Below are 22,144 nucleotides of genomic sequence, written 5' to 3'. Positions count from 1 at the left end.
TCCTGCACAGCTGCTCCCGCATCGTTGTACAGATGACCCTGCAGGTACGGCAAGCCGGTCGCTGTGTCTCCGGGAGGAACGGTGATGGGGACACAGGCGGGGAGAAGACTTTTTCCGGTGCAACCTTTTGAAATTTGAATCAAGAGAGTGTATTACTTATTCATGTTAAAATAATAAGATCGAGCCCTGGCTGGTGTGGCTCAGTGGACAGAGCGTCAGCCTGCAGACTGAAGGGTTCCTGGTTCGATTCCAGTCAAAGGCACATACCTGGGTTGTGGGCTCAATCCTCAATAGGGGGCGTGCAGGAGGCAGCCAATCAGTGATTCTCTCTCATCATTGGTGTTTCTCTCTCTCTCTCTCTCCTCCCTCTCCCTTCCTCTCTGAAACCAATAAAAACGTATTTAAAAAATAAAATAATAAGATCATTTAAAAAGAGAGTGACAGAGGGCCTCCTTGTTTGACCCTCTTGAATGTGATGGAACAGACTCCCACTGAGTCTCCGGGGGGTGCCAGGCCCTGGCGGGGGCTGTGGGTTGCACCATGATGACAGGGTGCCGTCTCTCCCCACCAGGAGCCCCTGGCCACAGGCAACCCGGGCCCCAGGCTGGGCGGCGGGAGAGAGACCACAGGACGGCCAGAGTTTCTCCCTGCCGCCCCGCCGCCCAGCTGTGAGCCTCAACTGGTGAGGGGTGAGGGGTGAGGGTCCCGGACCAGCCCCCGTGGCCTGCTGACCGCAGGGCTGTCTCAGCCGAAATTCCTCGGCCACACCGCTCCCTCCGGCAGCACCTCGGGGACAGGGCAGCGGGGATGTGGGAGGAACCTGCGTTGCTAGAGACCTCCTGTGGGAAGGACCACACACAATCGTCCCTTTCTCCTCCCGCTTCAAGCGCTCGCCTGTAACCAGCAGCAGTCGCTGAGGGTCCAGCAAGCAGAGGGCCCGAGGGGGTGGCGCCAGGCTCTCTGGGATCAAGGCTTCCACCACCACGTGGCAGAGCCCTGCCCCCCACCCTCCAGCTCCCTCCTATGAGTGGGTCCCCGCAGCATCTGGACAGCCTGACTCCCCACCGCCTCCCCCAGAGCCCCCCTCATGTCCTCGCCACCCCAGGAAGAGAGAAGGCCCCCCTCGGGTGCAGCCACCCTGGTGGCCCCCCCAGACTCCTCCAGAGGGGAGGCTCTTTCTAGAGGGGAGTCGGGGAGCGCTGTAGGGAGCTGGGGAGCCACCGGGCACCGCCCAGACCACACTCCCAGCGCCGGTGCTGCCTGGGTGGGCCTGGGGCGGGTGGGCAGGGTGACCTGGAGGCAGGGGTGCTCGCTGGGGGGCTGGAGGGCAGCAGACTGGGAATCCCAACCCTGGGTCTCGAGCCCCGTCTCAGGCCTCCTTCACAGGAAGAGAGCTCAGACTGAGGCCAGGAGGGACACCTCCCAGGCGAAGCACTGACACCCTCCGTGCTCAGTGGCAGGGCATTGGCCCGTGCACAAAGGGGGGGTGGGCCTGAGTCCCAGTCGAGGGCACCTCCCTGGGCTTTGGGTTCGGACAGCAGGTACGAGGCACAACCAGGTCTCAGAAACCCAGGCCTGGTCTCCCACCCTGGATGCCATTTTGTTCCCCGTCAAGACGATGAGAGAGGCAGGCTGGTGGCAAACACCGGACACCTTACCCCTCAGGGCGACCTGATTCGTCCCAGCTCACTCCGTTTCTCAGTGGTGGGCCTTTGGCCCCTGGTTGTGACCTCAGGCATCTTCCAGGACCGGCGGGTCAGTGGCTGAGTGAGGTCATCTAGGCCCCCAACTCCGGGACAGACAGCATGGAGGAAGGGCGCCCGTCCACATGTGTCAAACACAAGGCCCTCGGGCCAAATCCAGCCCGCCAGGCCTTGCAATGTGGCCCGCACCGCGCTGTCATCACTGCACTCCGCTGTCAGTTTATGACATTGTCAGTTTATGACTGTTCAGTAAACCATTCGGCCCGCGATTTAGGCTGGATTTTAGATTTTGGCCCCTTCTCTGATTGAGTTCGACACCCCTAGTAGGCAGTGTTTTTCCTTCCTAAATAGCCTCAAATCCAGTTTTTTAAAGTAGCAATGCTTTGCTCCGACCGGTGTGCTCAATGGTCAGAGCATCCGCTGGTGCACGAAGGGTGGTGGGTTCAATTCCTGGTCAAGGGCATGTACCTGGGTTTTCATTTGATCCCCATCCGCCAGTTGGGGCACCTGCAGGAGGCAACCGGTGGATGTGTCTCTCACATAAATCTCTCTCTCTCTCTCTCTCTCTCTCTCTCTCTCTCTCTCTCTCTCTCTCTCTCTCTCTCCCTTCCTCCCACTCTCTCTGAAAAGATATCCTCAGGTGAGGATTAAAAAAAAGGAGATGCTTCAAGTGCTTTGTGGAAGGGGGTGTGGGCACAGATGGAACAGGATGGACCATGAGCTGGTTGTAGTTACAGTGGGGCATGGGGAACACGGTTATTAACACTATTCTGAGCACCTGTGTATGTTTTAAATTCTCTATAATAAAAAGGGTTTATTATCAATATGCTATCAAGGAACATATCGAGTCCTCAAGCCACAGGAGCCCCACAGGCGGCCCATTAGCACCGTCCTGCCATCCCTCCCAGCCCCGGTGCTCCCCTTCCCGCCTGCTCTCTGCGAGGCTGGGCCGGGGCAGGACCGGGGAGGGGCAGAGGCACCGAGGCCGGGGAAGGGCTTGGAGCCGGCCATCGGCCACGCTGATGAGTGTGGACTCTGGGCACTAGGAGGGGCCCATGGAAATGGACCCAGTCACCCCCCGCCCACCCCTGTCTAACCCCTCCCCCCCCTCCTTACCCCTCCCCCTGCACATCGCTGTCTCCTGCTCACCTTTCTCACCACCCACCGCACTAAAGGGAAACGAGCAAACAGAGCTTGATGTCCTCAGGCTGCAGGCGGGAGTCCATTTCTTTAGGACGAAAAATAAAATGCACGAGTGGGGTTGGCACATTCAGGGCACGTGTGACTCCAAGAGGGTGGCGCAGACCCCCCAGCGGGTGAGGAAAGCTCACACTTTGGGTGCACAGACAAGGTGGGGAGAGGAGGTTTGCATTTTATTTTCCCTTCTCTGTTCCTTAGGCTGCCTACCATTCGCCACACGCACCTCCTAACCCTAATACTGTCCCAGTTTATAAAGCCCTCTCACACTTACAACCTGTGCAGTAGGTATTATCCCCATTTCATAGGTGAGGAAACTGAGGCTCCACAGAGTAAGCCACTTGCCCACGATCAGCTCGCCTGTCAATGGCGGCATCCGGGGCTGCTGACCTGGGGTGCAAGGTCTGTACCCCAGATTGGGAGAGGTGGCTTACACTCCCGGGCACCGGGCTCTTCGGCCCTCCCTGGGTCTGCGGGTAGAAAACGTACCGTTGGCGCCGAAACCGGTTTGGCTCAGTGGATAGAGCGTTGGCCTGCAGACTGAAAGGTCCCAGGTTCGATTCTGGTCAGGGGCATGTGCCTTGGTTGCAGGCACATCCCCAGTTGGGGGTGTGCAAGAGGCAGCTGGTCGATGTTTCTCTCTCATCGACGTTTCTAGCTCTCTATCTCTCTCCCTTCCCCTCTGTGGAAAATCAATAAAATATATTTAAAAAAAAAAAAAGAAAGAAAGAAAGAAAAGAAAAGAAGAAAAGAAAAGAAAAGAAAAGAAAAGAAAAGAAAAGAAAAGAAAAGAAAAGAAAAGAAAAGAAAAGAAAAGAAAAGAGAAAGAAAGAAAAGGTACCATTGGCTGAAACTGGTTTGGCTCAGTGGATAGAGCGTCGGTCTGCGGACTGAAGGGTCCCAGGTTCGATTCCGGTCAAGGGCATGTACCTTGGTTGTGGGCACATCCCCAGTGGGGGTTGTGCAGGAGGCAGCTGATCGGTGTTTCTGTCTCATTGACGTTTCTAGCTCTCTATCCCTCTCCCTTCCTCTCTGTAAAAACTCAATAAAATATATTAAAAAGAAAGAAAGAAAAGAAAAGGTACCATTGAAGTTCCTACGGAGCCGGCTGGAGTACAGGAGGGTTCGATGGGCTGCTCTGTGTGTATCACCACGGTTTCCTCGAGGAAAACTGTCCGAGGGAACAGTCTGACGGGAAGGGGTCTTCTGGGATGACAGGGACCGGGGGCCTTTGGATTCTTCCCTGTCGCCCTGTGAGGGCCACACAGCCCCTGTGTCTCCTGAGTGGACCCCGACGGGGAGCTGCAAGAAGACATGGACACGGCCGCCCTGGGCAAGGGGCAGTGACTCCAGGTCTGATGTCAACGCTGAATTCTGTCGCAGTTTGCTGTGTGACGCCAGGCCAGACTTCTCCCTCTCTGGTCCTCTGGCCACAAAACCGAGGCTGCCTCCTGCGCCCGCTCACAGCACAGGCGGGCTCCAGCCCCTCAGCAACCTCCTGCAGAAGATGAGGAGGAAAGGCTTTTAAGAGAAACTGCCCCATTCCCCTCACCGGTTTGGAAATTTTACCCCGGGGAGAAGCCCGTGTGTGTGTGTGTGTGTGTGTGTGTGATTTGTGTGTCTCTCTGTGTGTGTGATTGTGTGTGATTGTGTGTGTGTGTGATTGTGTGAGATTTTGTGTGTGTGTGTGATTGTGTGTGTGTGTGACTGTGTGTCTCTCTGTGTGTGTGATTGTGTGTGTGTGTGATTGTGTGAGATTTTGTGTGTGTGTGTGATTGTGTGTGTGTGTGTGTGACTGTGTGTCTCTCTGTGTGTGTGATTGTGTGTGATTGTGTGTGTGTGTGTGATTGTGTGAGATTTTGTGTGTGAGTGTGTGTGAGAGAGAGTGTGTGTGATTGTGTGTGTGACTGTGTGTCTCTCTGTGTGTGTGATTGTGTGTGATTATGTGTGTGTGTGTGATTGTGTGAGATTTTGTGTATGATTGTGTGTGAGAGAGAGTGTGTGTGATTGTGTGTGTGACTGTGTGTCTCTCTGTGTGTGTGATTGTGTGTGATTATGTGTGTGTGTGATTGTGTGAGATTTTGTGTGTGTGTGTGAGAGTGTGTGTGATTGTGTGTGTGACTGTGTGTCTCTCTGTGTGTGTGATTGTGTGTGATTATGTGTGTGTGTGTGATTGTGTGAGATTTTGTGTATGATTGTGTGTGAGAGAGTGTGTGATTGTGTGTGTGTGTGTGTGTGTGTGAGACTGTGTGTGTGTTTGTGTGTGTGTGTAGAATGAAATTGTGAGGAGGTGGGGTGAAACAGGCCGGTGTAGGCCCAGCCACCCAGCCCTGGCCCAGGCAGAGCTCACTTTCTGTGCCTTTTCCCTGTTGTTTTGGCTTGTTTTCCAAACAAGTGTCAAGCGATCTCCCCCGAGAAGCCGCGGCGGCAGAAGGAAATGTTATTAGAAATGCGTTTGTTAGTGGGCATGGTGTGCGGATGAAGTCTTCGGGAGCTCTGGCTGCCAAATAAAGACTTTATTGTTGTCACTCCTCCTTTCCCAAGCTCCCTCCCTCCCTCTCTGCCCTCCTCCCTCCCTCCCTTCCTCCCTCCAATCGGCCCGTCCCTCCCCCTAACCTAGCCTCCCCACCCCAGTAGGATCTGGTAGAAGAAAAGTCAGGCAAACACAAGCACGCTCACACGGGGAGATCAGGACCTCCCGGGGCTCTCTGCTGCCACAGCTCCACCAGGCCGGGAGGAAGCGGAGGGAGCCTGAGCTGAGCCGGGACTGGCCGGAGCTGGGAGCGGAGGCAGGTGTGCGCAGGTAAGGCCCGTGGGGAGGCGGGGAGGAAGCCCCCTTCCTCCTGCAAGTGTCCCCCTGCCCTGCGCAGCCTGGTCACTGATCTCAGCTTCCTTTCAAATGAGCCCAAGTCAGCCTTCCTCGTTGCTTCTTCCTCTCTTCACCATCCTCTCCTGTGTATTTGCTGGCTGCAGACGTTGAACTTTCTCGGTGCAGATGTTTGATGTGAGTTATGTCATACTTAGTATTTTTACACATCACGTACTTCCATAGAAACCAGAATCAAGAACACATGTCTCTGCACCTTTCACTTACTGTCACACACTGTCACAGGCACGCACACAAGTTGCACAGGGTCAGTACTTTCATTACATACACACACACACACACACACACACACACACTTTCTGACTGCATGTGACATGCAGAGCTAGACACACACACACACACACACACACTGCATCTTGTCTCACCCTCTCATGCGCCTCTCGGGCCATAAGAGCAAAGGGACAGCGTGTCTTTCCCCTGAGGTGGCAGAACCAGAGAAAATCATGTGCTGCCGAAGGCAGAGCAGGGAGGACATGGACAGAGCGGGCGCTGGGCGGGTTTCTCCATCCTGTAGACCTCCTAATTGGTTGGGAGGGGGAAAACCGAGGCTTTCCAACCCGCGCTGGGTCTTCCCAGCAGCTCTGCATGTCTGTCCCGCTGGTCCAAACCACCGGCTTTTGGAAAGAAAGAGAAGGAAGGATCCAACTTCCAAGCGTTGGAGGTCCCGATCCCAAGCGCAGGAGGCAGTTCATTTTGTGGCAGGCAGCCCGAAAAAACGCTCTCTTTAAAGCCATTTCATAATGATCCCAGGAGTCTTGGCAGCAGAGGAAAAAAGATAGCCCTGTAGTTTCTTAGTGAGTCAGGGAGGGGAAGACTGGAGGGTAACTGAATGGGGCTTGTTTCCAGATAGGTGACCCCTGTCCACTCAACAGGAGAGTGTTGTCCCAGGCGGGGGGCGGGGGACGGGGGTAGGGGAGGAAGGAAAGAGGGCTAGATCAGAGCCTCCAGATGTGGCCTCAGATCTTCACAGTCATCTGGGGCAGGGGAGGGGGGATTGAGAGGGGACTTACTGGAAACACAGAAGTCTGCACCCCTTGCTTCAGACCTGCTGAATCTGTCATTGCTTTAGTACAGACGGTCGGCCAGGGCTGGAGACCCTGGATCAGGGGCCTGAGGGAGACGTGTGCTGGGACCGAGCAGCCCCTGGTCTTGCTAGCTGGGCAGAGGGCTTCGTGGTCTCCTGGAGAAGGACTGTCTGATGGAGGAGGACCAGAGCGTCCCACGTGGGCCACCTCCTCGGGGAGTGGGAGTTGGTGCTGAGGGGCTAGGAAAGATCTCCTGTGAGCTCTCCCCTCCGTCCTCCTTGCCAGCACCGGCTGCCACATCATGAGGAGCAGCCTGGAGAGGAAGATCCCTCCCACCTGCTCCTCTGCCTGCCCCGAGCCTGAGGCCCTGCGCTGGGCTCCTTCCCATCCCGGCCAGACCCCTCTCCTCCAGCCCAGTCGCTGTCTGTTCCGATGGCCTCTCGGGAAGACGGGCTGGACAAGCTCTGCCCGGTGGGCAGCCCCATTGGCTGGGCATGTGAGGGGCGATTCAAGGCTGGAAGGGGCAAAGAAAGCCAGGCGTGGGAGGTTGGGATGGGAACCGTGCATCACAGTGGGAAGCCCCCTTTGTGCCTCCATTTATAAGTTACAGGACTTACAAAATATAAGGCACTGGAAGCAGCCTCAGTTATTAACTTGCCAAGTGAGCCCATTGCTTTCAACAACTGCTAAATGTTCACAGAGCACTCTTAACGTTCACTCACCGAGCACTGGTTTACACACACTCATTTAACCCTCAAATCACCGCACAAAGGTCTTGATGTGCCCATTTTACAGATGAGTGAGCTGAGCTGAGCCAAGGTAAGAGATTTGCCCAAGAGCACCCGCTGACGAAGCTGAAGGGTATCAGGGTTAGGCGCCAGATCCGCAAGCTCCAGGGCCACAGACAGGTTCTTCCCGGGATGGAGTCAGGAAGCAGGAGATGGTAAGGTCAGGAGCAGAGCCAGCTCAGTGCTGTGCCTTCCCCACTCCCTCTATCCCTCCCCCACCCTCCTCACCCCCCACTCCTCCTCATCCCCACCCCTCTTCATGCCTCCCCACCATCTCTACCTCTCCCACCCCTCCTCACCCTCCCTACCCTCCAAACCCCTCCTCATGCCTTCCACACTCTCCCTACCCCTCCTCAACCCCACCCCTCCTCACCCTTCCCACCAACTCCCCAACGCTCCCCACCCTCCTCACCCCCCACCCCTCCTCACCTTCTCCACCCTCCACCCCCACCCCTCCTCACCTTCCCCACCCTCCCCACCCTCCTCACCCCCCATTCCTCCTCACCTTCCCCACCCTCCCCATCCCTCCTCACCCCACCCCTCCTCACCTTCCCCACCCTCCCCACCCTCCTCACCCCACCCCTCCTCACTTTCCCTCCCCTCCCCATCCATCTTCACCCCCACCCCTCCTCACCCCTCTTCATGCCTTCCCTACTCTCCCCACCCCTCCCTAACCCTCCCCATCCTCCCCACCCCTCCTCACCCTTCCCATCACTCCCCACTACTCCCCACCCTCCTCACCCCTCCTCATGCCTTCCCCACTCTCCCTACCCCTCCCCACCACTCCCCACCCTCCTCACCCCTCCAGTGGAAACTTGCTCCTCGGCAGGGTGGCCTGGAGCCAGATAATCTTCTCTCTGTTTACACTTTGCCTGGTGGCAGACGCTGGGGCGGCAGATGGTCTCTGCACCCTGGTGCTATATTGATTCTTCGCACTTTCTGATCTGCGCCACATTTTAAAGTGACTTATGGTTCTTGCTCCTACAACAACTGGGTGAGGAATGTAGGCATGGGGACAATTTTGCTAACCCCCTTTCACAAGTAAAAAAACAAACAACACTGAGGCTGAGAGCAGGTTTGGGGGACCAGGTAGAGGTGGGCAGGCGGAGAGCAGGGCCTGCTCCCAGGGAGAGTCTGCACCTCGAAGCTCCCCACCACGGCCCCAGGCAGCCCCAGACCTACACGGACTGCGCCCAGGAAAACCTGTGCAGCGTCCCCATGGAATCCACAGGATCCCCATGGAATGCACCGGGTCCCCATATCGGCCCGCCCATCCCCTCAGGGCCTCAGAGCCCTCCTCCAGGCCTTGGCAGGCTCTCGGGCAACCTAGGCGGCCTGCCTGGCTCCTGCTCACCTGGGCAGAGACCCCCTGACCCTCCTCGCGGCCCCCTCCCTCTGGGTGGCTCACAGAAGCTGGCGTGTGGATCAGAAAGGCGGGAAGAGAGAATGAGGGTCCATGGGTGTGGCTCCAGAACAGGGGACAGCCCCATTTCCCACGGCAGGGTGGTGGCTTGGAGGTTTAGGGGTGACCCACTAGACAGGGAATCTGACGGGAAAGGAAGAAGGATGCCAGTAAGCCGTGTGGAGTATTCCTTTAACCGAGGAGACACACCCAGCTCGCTCCCAGCCAACCCCAATTCCCGACTCGCCATACAGAACCAATTACCCTTCAACTTTCTCCCAGTGACTTGGAAATCCCGTGTGGACCTCAGCCCTGCCCGGCTGAGTACAGGCCCAGACGCTACATGAACGGGTTCCTGAGCGAGACAGAGACGAGGCGAGCTCGCTGTACACTCAGCCTCTGGAGCACCTGCTGTCTCACACACACTCCGGCGGCCGAGCGAAGGCCCTGCCATTCGCAGAGAGCTCAGGCGCTGTGACAGGCCTTCCGTGCATGACCTCATCCGGTCCTCACACGGAGGGAGCCTGAGGCCTGGGGCGGAGGGCAGGGCGGGAGGCAAGCCCAGATCTCCAGTCCTGGAACTGACAGCCACACTCCAAGCCCTCTTAGGAAATGTTCTTAAAGGGAGAGCCTGGATTTCGGGCTGGGCAGAGCGATGGCAGTGCCCCACCCCCATCCCCCAGGGGTAGCAGCGTTCTGAGAGCCAGTGCCCAAGAGCAGGGCCCCCTGGGCAGTGGTGTCTGGGCCCCCGGCGCTCAGCAACTGAGCAGCGAGCTCAGCAGAAGGCTGGGAGGTAGGAGCTGTGCTTGCAAAGCAGGAGACATTTAAAAACCATGCACACTTGGGACCCACCCTAAGAGAGTTATGATTGGGCAGAAGCTTCTGGAAGGCAGCAGCGTAAGAAAGCGTGACCTTTGGCTTTGGCAGGGGAACCGGGAGGCCCCGAGGCGTTCCGGATTTAGGACATCACAGTGCACGGAGCTGCCCGTCAGGGCCAGGCCCGGTGGGAAGAGGCGTTGTCGGTGAGAAAAGCCTTAGATATGAACGCTATTTCCCTCAGAAAGAGGTGTGGGCGGCTCACATGCCCGCGTGGGACGAGCACACAGGGTGGGTCTGCACCCGCTAAGGGACAGGGGTTAACAGGCCCAGTGACTCCAGGGACCAGACCCGCCAAGCTTTTCCCAGGGAACCCCCTCTGCTGTGGGAGGGGCCGGGCCAGGCCCCCCCCCCCCCCCCGCCCCCACCAGGTCTGAATGTAAAGGATCAGGGCTGGGGGCAGAGCCTAGCTTCCTGAAGGGGGTGGGAAGGTGTGGGCAGGAGGAAGGCCTGTGCCCGTCCCCGAGGGAAGGAGTGAGGAGCTGGTGGGCAGGGAGAGCTGTGACTCCCCGTGGCCCTGTCGCTCCTGACCGTGAGGCCTGGAGCCACTGAGAAATGCCCCTCGCAAGGCCTGGCCACCCTCCGCTGGAAGCTCTGGGGCTCGGGGCCCAGGGCCCGGCAGGGGCTGTGCTGAGAGACGCGAGGCCGGGAAACAGGGCCCCCAGGCGGGCCTGGGGGGCCTCTTTGGGGCAGGGCTCCTCACATCATGAGAGATTGCTTGTTTATTTCAGGCTTCTGGGTGATAAGAAAATAAATGCCCAAACAAAAAATTTCAAGGTCACAAAAAGTGGGGCTTTTAAAAAGGTTTGCTTTTAGTATGCTAATGCTTTAGCTGCCTCCTTAAAACTGATATGCAAAATGATGGTGTTCTTGTCAGGAAAATTACAGGACTTATAAAATATTAATTCATGGTTCACCAAGCGGTGTTGGTCCGGCCACAGGACTCCAAGTATAGTTAGACGATGACCGTCCTCTTCCATCCTCTCGGTGTGTCCGGGGACTGTTGTAGGCCTGGCTGTAGATAAAGCGAGAATCTACAGCAGCTCCGCTGTGACCGAGGCCCAGGAAAGGCGGCCCCCTTGGTCCCTGTGGGGGAGCTGGCCTGGCAGGGACCACTTTAGAGGGAGGTGGAGAGGCAACTGAGGCTGCAGGCAGTCTCTTCCCAGCTTCCTCCCAGTGTGTCTGTCTGCCTTCCCTCCTTCCTTCCCTTCCTCCCTTCTTCCCTCCTTTCTTCCTGTGTTCAGTGTACTATGTATAAGGGCTTACAGGCACACAGAGCACGTACAAACATGAGTTTGCTTCTATGTATGGTATAGAAGTGTGTATGTGTGCAGAGAAGTGTGTGTGTGTGTGTGTGTGTGTGCGCGCGCGCAGAGATGTGTGTATGTGTGTGTGCAAAGTGTGTGTATGCACAGAACTGTATGTGTATGTGTGTGCAGAGAAGAATGTATGTGTGTGTGCAGAGAACTACATGTGTATGTGTGTGCAGAGAAATATGTATGTGTGTGCAGAGAAGTGTGTATGTGTGTGCAGATAATATGTATGTGTATGCAGAGAAGTGTGTGTGTGCAGAGAAGTGTACGTGTGCAGAGAAGTGTGTGTGCATGTGCAGAGAAGTGTGTGTGTGTGTGTGTGTACAGAGGTGTGTGTGTGTGTGTGCATGTGCAGAGAAGTGTGTATGTGTGTGTGCAGAGAAGTGTGTGTATATGTGTGTGCACATGCATGCAGCTGGAAGTCAGGATGTGTATGTGAAAAGTGTGGGAGACTCCCTCCGGCCCTCCAGGCTTGAACTCCGCCTTCTCTGCTGTTTCTTTTTACATTCAGCTCCTTCTGAGCACCTGGCGGGACTCAGCCGCTGGTGAGGGGCTCCCATTGTCTTCCTCTGAGCAAGGCCAGCGGAGGCAGTCACCCGCAGGGAGGAGTCTAAGCGGATCCATGCTCAAAGGAAAGAGAGCCAGTGGCCTGAACAGAGGCCGGGATCACAGGGTCTGGGCACAGGGGGGCACACTCCAGCCCAATGTGTCTCAGAGAAACCCAGGAAGCCTGCATCCCCAGGTGTCCCAGGCCCCTGAAGGGGGCGGGGCAGACACCACAATTGTGAAGAAGCAGCCAGAGGGGCCGGGAGAAGCAATGTGGGGATGACAACCTGGAGACCAGAGGGGTGTCCTAAGGATGAGGGCTCTGGGGAGGGGATGATACATGAACCCCCTTCCCTGCCCCTTCCCAGCCAGGCCAGGGGAGAGGCCTGTGGGAGCTGTCACCTGGGTCTATTTTCCCAGCTTAATTCATCTAGAACCACAGGGCCCTACTGGGGACAATGGGAAGGGCAACCCCAAAGTATCCCCCAGCAACCTGGTCCGCTGTCACTGGGCTGGCAGGAAGCTCTTCTTGATCCCTCCCGTGACCAGCTCCAGCGGACAGAGGAATAGCAGTGCCTCCCAGGGTGTGGCTCCGTGGGCTGAGCACCATCCCGTGCACAGGAGGTTGTGGGTTTGATTCTGGTCAGAGCACATGCCAGGGTGGTGGCCGTGGTCCTCAGTGGGGGCTGTGCAGGAGGCAGCCGATTGATGTTTCTCTCTCATGGTTCTCTCTCATTGATGTTTTTATCTCTCTTCCTCTCCCTCTCTCTGAAATCAATGAAAACATAGTATTTAAAAAAAAAAAAAAAAAAAAAAAAAAAAAGAGCAGCAATAACTGGCCACAAGAAATGAAAGTCGTTTCCTCACAGCTTTCGATCTTTTCCTTGTTTTCTTTCCAGAAAATTCCCCACATCTGAGAGGAATTCTTGGTGTGTATCCTGCTGGCAGGGCCAGTGTTCGCTGAGTCAGTGCAGTGGTTGAGGGACAAGCAGGGGGGACACACACGTGTCTGAAGCACTTTCCTTCCCTCCCAAGATCTCCACAGGCCCCACTCTGGGAGGCAGGAGACCTGGCCCTGCTATTAAATAACTTCCTGGCCTGGGCAGCCACTTCCTCCCTCCAGTACTTGATGTTTATAAACAGTACAGTCTGCACGTCATTGGTGGATTTCAAACCAGTTTTTAGAAATGCAACTTCGTTTTTCAAATGAGTGCTGTGGTTAAACATAGATATAGACATAGACGATATAGATGATATGGATATGGATATGGATATAGATATAGATGATATAGGCATAGATATAGATGATATAGATAATATAGATGATATGGATATAGATATATAGATATAGATATAGATATAGATGATATAGATATAGATATGGATATGGATATGAATATAGATATAGATGATATATAAATATAGATGATATATAGATATAGATATAGATATAGATATAGATATAGATATAGATATAGATATAGATATAGATATAGATATAGATATAGATATAGATATAGATGATACAGACATAGACATAGACAGATATAGACATAGATAGATAGATGTAGACATAGACATAGACAGATAAAGATATAGATATAGATGATATAGATATAGATATCAGATTAAAATAACACAGAGCTGCTCAGGTTGGCACAGGAGTGAGTTGGGGTGCCCCAGGGCCAGCTCCTCGGTCTCCCTCCCTCCTTCCCTCCATAGAAATGGGGGCACCATTTGGAAGCCATTGAGCTGTGTGATGTCTAAGGACACGTCTGGATTATAACTCCCCAGGACTCCATGGCTCATATACCATAACCCATTACGAGGACAGGACTGATTTTCTCGTGCTGCAGAGGGGGAGACTGAGGGCTGGAGGGCAACCGTGGGACTCCTGATGCACAGCCCAGTGTGCTTTCTGCAGGAGGGCTGGCTCTCCAGAGCAGGCTGAACCCATTGAGTGGCGAGGCCTCTGGCAGGGAACCCAGACCCTCAGCCCTTGTTACCTTCTCACCTGCTAGATACAGGCGAACAGGGAAATGCTTCCACAGGCCCCTCCACAGCCCCCGGGAGCCCACCCCGGCCGCCTGACCTGCAAAGAAGAGCCTGGCCTCTAATTGCTGAGGCCCAACTGGCTAATGACCTCCCCCATCTCCTCCCTGCAGGCACATCACGCGGATCATGAGGCCATCTCTCTCCTTGCTCCTCCCACTTCTCCTCATCTTGGCCTCAGTGACCAAAGGTCAGCCCACAAGAAAACCAAAACCCAGGCCCAGGGGCAGGCCCAGGGCCCGGCCCACACCCAGCTTTCCTCAGCCCCATGAGCCATCGGAGCCTACAGACCTGCCTCCTCCCCTCCCGCCGGGCCCTCCGTCTGCCTTTCATGACTGCCCCCGGGAGTGCTACTGCCCCCACGACTTCCCGTCGGCCCTCTACTGCGACAGCCGCAACCTCAGGAAGGTGCCCGTCATCCCGCCCCGCATCCATTACCTCTATCTCCAGAACAACTTCATAACCGAGCTGCCGGTGGAGTCCTTCAAGAACGCCTCGGACCTGCGGTGGGTCAACCTGGACAACAACCGCATCCGCAAGGTGGACCAGAAGGTGCTGGAGAAGCTCCCCAGCCTGGCGTACCTCTACATGGAGAAGAACCAGCTGGAGGAGGTGCCCTCCGCCCTGCCCCGGAACCTGGAGCAGCTGCGGCTGAGCCAGAACCAGATCTCCAGGATCCCGCCGGGCGCCTTCAGCAAGCTGGAGAACCTGGTGCTCCTGGACCTCCAGCACAACAAGCTCAACGACCACGTCCTCAAGCCCGACACCTTCCAGGGCCTCAAGAGCCTCATGCAGCTCAACCTGGCCCACAACATCCTGAGGAAGATGCCCCCGAAGGTGCCCAAAGCCCTCCACCAGCTCTACCTGGACAGCAACCAGATCACCACCATCCCCAACGGCTATTTCAAGGCCTTCCCCAACCTCGCCTTCATCCGCCTGAACTACAACAAGCTGTCCGACCGGGGGCTCCCCAAGAACTCCTTCAACATCTCCAACCTGCTGGTGCTGCACCTGTCCCACAACAAGATCAGCAACGTGCCCGCCATCAACAACAAGCTGGAGCACCTGTACCTCAACAACAACAACATTGAGAGTGAGTGGGGGGGCGGGGCCAGGCCCGGGGCGGGAGGCTGGGGGCTCACCACGTCAGCCTTCTCCCAGGAGCCTCGGGGTGGGGGCGTGCAAGAGACACCCTGCTTGACACTGGACTTCAAACCATGGCCATCCCGCTCGCTGTCTGTATGGCCTTGGACAGATAGCTGACCTCCCTGGGAAGGTCCCTCAGCTGTCAAAGGGAGAATGGTAGTCATACCTCTCACCAACTCGATATGAGGATATAACCATTTAACATGGATGGATCCCATGCCCCGAAGGCCACGGCTGGAGGGCGCTTGCTTCTCTTCCTCCATCTCTTCTCAGCCGCCCCAACTCCAGACCTGTCAGTAGGGTGGACACGGAATACAGTCCCGGACATCCTCCTAAAAGCAGAACGGTGACATTGACATGCCCACTCTGAAAAAATAAAATAAAAAAAAAATAAATGCCCACTCTGAAATGCCCGGGCCTGTCCATCGAGGACACCGGCAAGCTGTGAGATGACACCCCCCAAGTCTGCACCTAGGTTCTGAAGTTTGGAAAAGGTACACACGGACAGGCAGCTGGACAGGGTGGGCAAACATAGGTGAATAATAATGATCAACATTACAATAATTAATAAATAATATTATAGAATAAACTCTGTTTCAATTGTAAACCTACTTTGCCCACCCCTGTATATGCCGCCTACCTGTGTGTACCTCGCCTGCTCACCTCCCCCCTTCTCTCTCCATAGAGATCAACGGGACCCAGATTTGCCCTCACATCCTGGCGAAAATGCAGCAGCCAGGAGAACACATTGGGGGGGGGGGTCTATCTGGGGAGCTGGAATAGTTAGTTGTGTAAGACAATATGCTTAAGGCAGGACTCCCCGAAGCTGCATATACAGGGTCCTGGGCCGTGAGATATCCATCACAGCCCAAAAGAACAGACTAGAGGTTGCAATTTTGCTTCCATCAAAAAATGTCAGCTCTGAGCTGAGCATCAGCAGAAAAGCTTAAAATCAAAAGCGCGAGTATGACCTGGGCACTGAGGAACATCAGGGGTGCAGCCGCTGCAGGGATGCGGGGGACAGAGGGAAAGAGGAGCTCCCCTAAAAGAACCATAGGAACCCCCAGTTGCCACGCCGAAGGGGGTGAGGGAGAGTGTTGAGTTTCTACAACCTTGAAGCGAGTGGTGGGGAGAACAGGCTTGCTCACTTGTCTGGGATAATTGCAGAGTGGGAGCGGCATTTAACACCTGACAAGAAACAGATTCAGGGAGTAAACGGAGGCAAGTCATTGCTCCCCAAGATGCTGTATAGGCCAAACGTATAGCCAGAAGGCACACCTCACACACAACTGGCAGGTCAGTCCCGGGTGGAAGAGCAGGCTGATGGGGACAGCCAGCACCCTGAGGGTGAAGTCAGAAAAATCACCCCCCTCTCCCGGTGACCCTGGTCCGGGAGCTGAGCATCAGGGTGGTCCCATGACGGGCCTACATGACAGAGGCTGCAAGAAAATCCCTGTGTCCGGCTCTTCCTGCTGCTCCATGGTAAAGAGAGAAAAACAACTGCTCCTCAGATGATCAATGAGGCCAGGCTTCGGGGCATAAACATTCATTTAGATGCTACATCTGATGTCATCTAGCAAAAGGTGAGGGAGAAAATGAAATCTCATTTTCCACTGGAAAGCCCAGAATCAGTCACCACGTCAGAATCAACAGGCTCAGCCTGCCCTGTGGGCCCTGGGCCCTCCCCAAACCCCCTTCCCCTCCTGGCAGCCCTGTGTCTGTTCCTGGGACCACCTTCTGCCCGTCCGAGTGCCTCAGGCCTAGGCCACAGGAGAATCCCACTCCCACCTGACGGCTCAGGACTCGCCTCTCCCCACTCTCTCCGCCTTTCTACAGTATAAGCCTGACGGGCCCTTCCAAATTTTACCCCCAGTAGCAGCCCTGCTCCATACCACTCCTCAGCCTGGCCATCCTTAGTGCAGTCTGGGAAGGCCGGCCATCATTTGGGGCCACAGCTTAACCTCTCCAGCTCACTCCCCCTATTTCATCACTCTGTGCTGTCTACCACGCCCAGATTCTCCCATGATCCTTTTGGCCTCTACAACTCTATTCAAACAGGTCCCTCTATCAAACCCCAACCCCAGGCCTCCCCCTGCTCTAATCCTACCCAACTCTGAAGGTTCAACTCACAGCTTTCTTCCTCCGTGACACCTCAGAGTAAATCTCCAGTAGCCACTGTGGATCGATTCCAACTTCATTAATTAATTTTACAATGAGTAAACCAGATCTGTTGACTATCCAGCGTCACACATGCCTGCAGTGGGGCAATTCCTGGGAGAAGTTGTGTCCTTACACTCCGTCGTCCTCCCTCTCCTTCCTCCTCTCAGTTCCCTTGGTCCCAGCCCCGCCCTCCTCGCCTGCTCACCTCCCCCTTCTCTCTCCACAGAGATCAACGGGACCCAGATTTGCCCTCACAACCTGGTCACCTTTCAGGACTTCTCGGATCTGGAGAATGTGCCTCACCTCCGCTACCTGAGGCTGGACGGCAACTACCTGAAGCCACCCATCCCGCTGGACCTCATGATGTGCTTCCGCCTGCTGCAGTCCGTGGTCATCTAGGTCTGGCTCCGCCCTGCGTCCCCTCCGATTGCCCCTGAAGGCTGGTGGCCCGGGCGCTGGGCCCGCCGCTCGTGTTCTCTGTCTCCCTGGCTTTCTCCAGCTTTGCCTTCCTCAGCCTGCCTTCCTGAGACGGGACCAGCCACAGTCTCAGGACTGAGACCTCCCAGGCCTTGGTGGGGGGGAGGGGATCCACCCAGCCCAGAGACACCCCCTGCATGCTTACCCTCTGGCCCAGAGCACAGGTGTCTGTTTCCAGATCTCATAGTCCCGCTCTCCTTGCCTCCCCGCCACTCCTGGGTAAGTCTGGGCCTGGACTGACATCAGGATCTCGGCCCTGGGGAAGCAAGAAAATGGTCAGGAGTGGCCCCAAGGGAGGCTCAGGCAGCCCTGCAGGAACTCCTCCTGCATGGGCAGCTCTGGCCCCCACGGACCAGAGCACCAGGTCCCTTTGGCCAAGGCTCCATCTTGCAAAGTGCTGCTCCACTGCCTGCCCGCTGGCACCAGACATGGCGCTGGCACCAGACATCCCACCCCGTGTTTTCCAGAAAGGAAGTGCAGGGCATGGCCATGGGTGGATAGAGGGTGGGGTTCCTGCAGGGTCCTTCCTGGGGAGGAGGAGCTGGGCCCTGTTTCTCCCGGGTGCAGCAGCTCATTCCAAGAGGAAGAGCGGGGAGGACCAGTCCAGGAGAAGAGGGGCTTGGGAAGCAGGAGTCAGCCAGGGGGAGAGGGGTGGGAGTCAGAGCCCTGGGATGGGCCTGTGGAGTGCAAGGGCCACTCTGAACAGGAGGCCTAATGCCTGGGGATCACCACTGCCTTGCCATCTTTTCTCTGTCAGTGGAAAAGATGTCCTTTCCAACGCCAGAGAGATTCCTGAGAAACCCGAGAGAAAGGGGGGCACCCAAAATCTTCCAGAAGCTTCTTCCATGTGTGCACATTGGCCTCCCCCTAAGGCAGACTCATCAGTGACACCTGGTGGCTGATGCAGGACACAGAGGGCCCCTCCTCTTTACCGCCCTGGGCTGATTTTCCAAGGTCAAGGGCTCCCAACTTGAAGAGCCAGGGGCCATGTGCATGGTCTCTCTCTCCTCTGGGTCTAAAGGGCACAGAGCAACAGTGGCTCTGCGTTGGGAAGAAGATCGGGGTGGAGGGGTTGTTCCTTCATGGGGGAGCAATGGTGGGAATCTCGGGGGCCCAGGGAAGGATGCAGCCTGCTCCCCGGTGCTGTCTGACCTTGCCATGCCTTCTGCTCTCAGCTCCCACCGACTACACAGCCCGCCAAGGCCCCTCTGGCACTCACGTTCCGTTCTGTGGCTCCACTTCGGACCTCGCTCTAATGCAAGCCAAGTCCTCCGTGTCCTCTCCGCCCTTGCAGTTATTTATTCCCTGTGCGGACTGTCCCTCCCCCAAAGTTCCCACCCTCCCCGCCTGGCCCAGGTGCAGCTGGGCAGGCCTCAAGGGGGCCTGGGCCCCACGGCTGACTCACCTAGGCCTTCCCCTGACCTGCCTCTAGGGGGTGCTGCCCCTTCACAGTCCCCCAGTGTGTACGCTGGTGGGTGGCATGGATGTTCTAGAAATGAGTGGTACCCAGTGCCTCCCCTCAAGACAGGTTTAGAAAAGGTCCGAGATTTTAAAGAAATTGAATTAAGCTAGACCCCTAACGTCAAGAAGCTCCCATTAGACTCTTTCTCATTGTTCACTTTGCCAACTTACAGAAACGGAGCGCACTTTATCCCAGCCCCTTCACCTGCTCCCATGACGGCCTTCTCTTCCGCAGCTGCTCCTTTCTCCAAGGCTCCTGCTTAGAGTCAGGGCCGCCCCGGGGCTGTAAGCAGGCTGGTGCTTCGGCCTGGATAAGCCGCCTCCTCCCCTTAGTCACACCTTTAACCTCAGCCCCTCTGAGGAGGCCCTGGGGAGCACAGCCCTGGGAGGGAGCCATCTCCTCTCCTGCAAACCCAGCAGCAGCACAATCACCACCACCCCTTCCCTCCATCGCTCCCTGCGGCCCTAAGCCAGAGAGGATTCAAGTTAAACTGACTTTACAGCAACTGCCTCCCCGCTTCTGTCCTCCCACTGCCCCCACACACTCTGCGCTGGTTTCCCGTGGGTTTCAGAAGCCTCTCCCCCACCCCACCCCCGCAGCACACACAGGGTGGGCCCCGTGCTGCTGCCTCCGCACTCCCAGCTGTGCAGGTGGGTGTCTGATGTACTCTGTCCTTAAGGCTGTCCTCCTGGGAGGCCGATAACTCTGTGAACCAGCTCCCGCACTCCAGCGCGCTTCACAGCAGAGGAAATAAAGGAATATGAGAGCATCCTGCTTGGACTGGGCCATGTGAACAGGTGGGGAACAGTCCCCCGAGGTCCCTCTGCCGCCCCCTTCCTCCTGCCGCCCCCTACCCGTGCTCTGAGAAGATGGGTGAGAAAGGGTCTTAGTCTTAAGAAACTCGAAGTAAACGATTCCAAAGCCGTTCCTTGGTGACTTCCCCCAAAACTTAAAATCCTCCGTGAAAAACCATTCCTAAAGTCTGACCAGAAATCTGACAGCTGCATTCGAAGCCCAAAGGCCCAGGACTTTCAACCCACAGACGCCAAATGGTTGAGTCTCCCAAAGGCTCAGCTCCCAACCAAATACAGGGGATGCACCGCTCCTGGCCAGGTGAGGCTGCAGACCGGTCAGGATGCTGTGTAAAACCCACAGCAGTGGCAGCGCCGCCTCAGGCCAGAACCCAGGGCCACCTCGTCTGGGGGGGGTGACAGGCTGTGCAAGATGTCCAAGGAAGGGCGAGAAGAGGGCACCCCTAAGCCTCCCTTCACATGGAAGGTTCTAGAACTAGGCTTGTGATCCTCCCAACCTACATCTTCTTTAGGATGCTGCTCCCACCCTGCCTCTAACACCGGCCTCAGTTCAACCCAGCAAGTCAGCTGGGTGCCAGGTTCCCAGCGCAGAACCCAAGGGCAGGGAAAATCTATCCCGTGCCCACGAGCAATGCACAGCTGGATAAAGGGGAAAACCCGTTCATTACTTACTGCACGCCTTACGTGCTAGAATAAGGCCGGATACAGAGCCCAGGACGGCTCCTCTCGCGGGAGCTGTATCTTAAGGGCTGAACAGGACTGTGCAGGTGGGACGGGGGGGGGGGGGGGGGGGGGGAGGTGGGAAGGCTTGGCGTGTAGCCTGTGGGGTGTGTGTGTGTGTGTGTTAGAGAGAGAGAGGCCGTTCAACAAGCAGGAGATCTTTTGAAATTTCCACCCCCTCTCCCTCCCTGCCCACGAAAGGAGCAGCTGGCCAGACTTGTATCCCCACTGCCTGCCACATCCACCCCATCAGCATCAGCATGCCTTTGCTTCCCCTGGTGAGGAGCTCAGACTAGAAGGACTCCCAGCATCCCCCACACCTCTTCCTGGGCTCTGGGGAGCTGAGCATCCAATGGTCCCCCCACAGGCCACACCCCACATCCCAGGGCCGCCCTGAAATTTGTGGAACCAGCGTGTGTGACTGGCACGTTTGTGAAGGAGAGAATAGGACGTGATTGTGGTTGGTGTGGGAGGTGGTGTTGGGGAGCCTGAGCACGCAGGTGAGCCTGGCTGTGCCCAGGGGAGGGCCAACTGCAGGGCAGAGGGCGTGGCCACAGAGCAGGGAGTGTGTGCCACGGAGAGAGAGGGGATGGGGAGGGGGAGCAGGAGGCAGGCAGAGTGACTGAGGAGCACAGCTGCACCCTCACAGGGAATAAATGGTGCAGGTGGGGGGAGGTAGCCCTGGCTGCAGAGAGGACGCAGAGGACAGCAGCGAAGTGTGTCATCTGCTTCTGGGCACGGGCCTGGCTCCAGGGCTTCCTCTCCCTGCACCCAGCCGAGCCCCTTTGGGTGGGCACAGGAATCTGCCTGGCCCTGGTGACCAGGTCCTTGGACAGGGGCCAGCGTCTCCACAACAGCTGGCGGCCGGCAGCCTGCAGGCCGCGCACTGCCCTTCGGGCCAGGCACTCAGCTCTGCCCCTTCACCCTGTGTGCCCGGCAGAGAGGAGCTCTGCCAAGGCCATCTGCGACCAGGGCACCAGCACACCTGGTCTCGGGACTCCCGGGGATGAGGGAAGGAGGGAGGGTCATAGGAGCAAAGGGGAACTCTGTGTGTGGCTGGAGTCAGGAAATGGAGCGCTTGCCCAGGCTCTGTGTAGCCTTGGGCAAGTCACCTCCCGCCCTGGGTCTTGCTTCCCCACCTGTGCAATGAGGGGCTCAGACTAGATGGTCCTACGGGGCCTGCAGCTGGGGCCCAGCGCCTGCTCAGGGGAGGGCATCACCGAAGAGCCCGGGCAGCTCGAAGGCTGGCAGGGTCCTGGGAGACACATCGCCCACCCACCTTCACCGAGGACTGCCCAGCAGAGCCTGGGCACCAGGCTAAGGAGGGTCCCTCCCCATAATTCCATCCTGGGGCAATTCTTCTCAGTGCCCCGAGGACCCCCCACAATGCCGCCTGGTGTTTGTGATCAGGAGTCTCCCCTGGGGCCCAACCTCAGCAGATCCAGAGAACGTCCCATACGGTTCTCGCCATCATCTCCAGAGAACTTGACGTTGGCTTCCAAATCCTACCCCATCCCCATCCCCACTCTCTCCTTTGACTCGCCGGCCCTCAGACCCATCTGGTGATTTCCGTGGTTA

General features: G+C 56.7%; 1 protein-coding gene across 3 annotated transcripts; it reads left to right on the top strand.

The window, feature by feature from the left end:
• The first annotated feature begins 5,531 nt into the window (after positions 1-5,531).
• PRELP (proline and arginine rich end leucine rich repeat protein) lies at positions 5,532-19,803 on the top strand. Of its 3 annotated transcripts, none has more exons than XM_084865737.1 (3): positions 5,532-5,693; positions 13,903-14,882; positions 17,322-19,803. In XM_084865737.1, exons 2-3 carry the CDS (start codon positions 13,919-13,921, stop codon positions 17,492-17,494), a joined length of 1,137 nt encoding a protein of 378 aa, XP_084721863.1. In that variant the 5' UTR covers positions 5,532-5,693; positions 13,903-13,918; the 3' UTR covers positions 17,495-19,803. The 3 variants fall into 3 exon arrangements, with proteins under 3 accessions (XP_084721863.1, XP_084721862.1, XP_084721861.1); XM_084865736.1 differs by having other exon boundaries at positions 5,532-5,703; XM_084865735.1 differs by lacking the exon at positions 5,532-5,693 and adding an exon at positions 9,916-10,024.
• The last annotated feature ends 2,341 nt before the right edge of the window (positions 19,804-22,144 follow it).

Source organism: Pipistrellus hanaki, assembly GCF_964339955.1.
Source record: "Pipistrellus hanaki genome assembly, chromosome: 18".
In the NCBI taxonomy this organism is placed as follows: domain Eukaryota; kingdom Metazoa; phylum Chordata; class Mammalia; order Chiroptera; family Vespertilionidae; genus Pipistrellus; species Pipistrellus hanaki.
The sequence above is the reverse complement of the archived record's forward strand: the minus strand, read 5'-3'. Positions and strand labels throughout refer to the sequence as shown.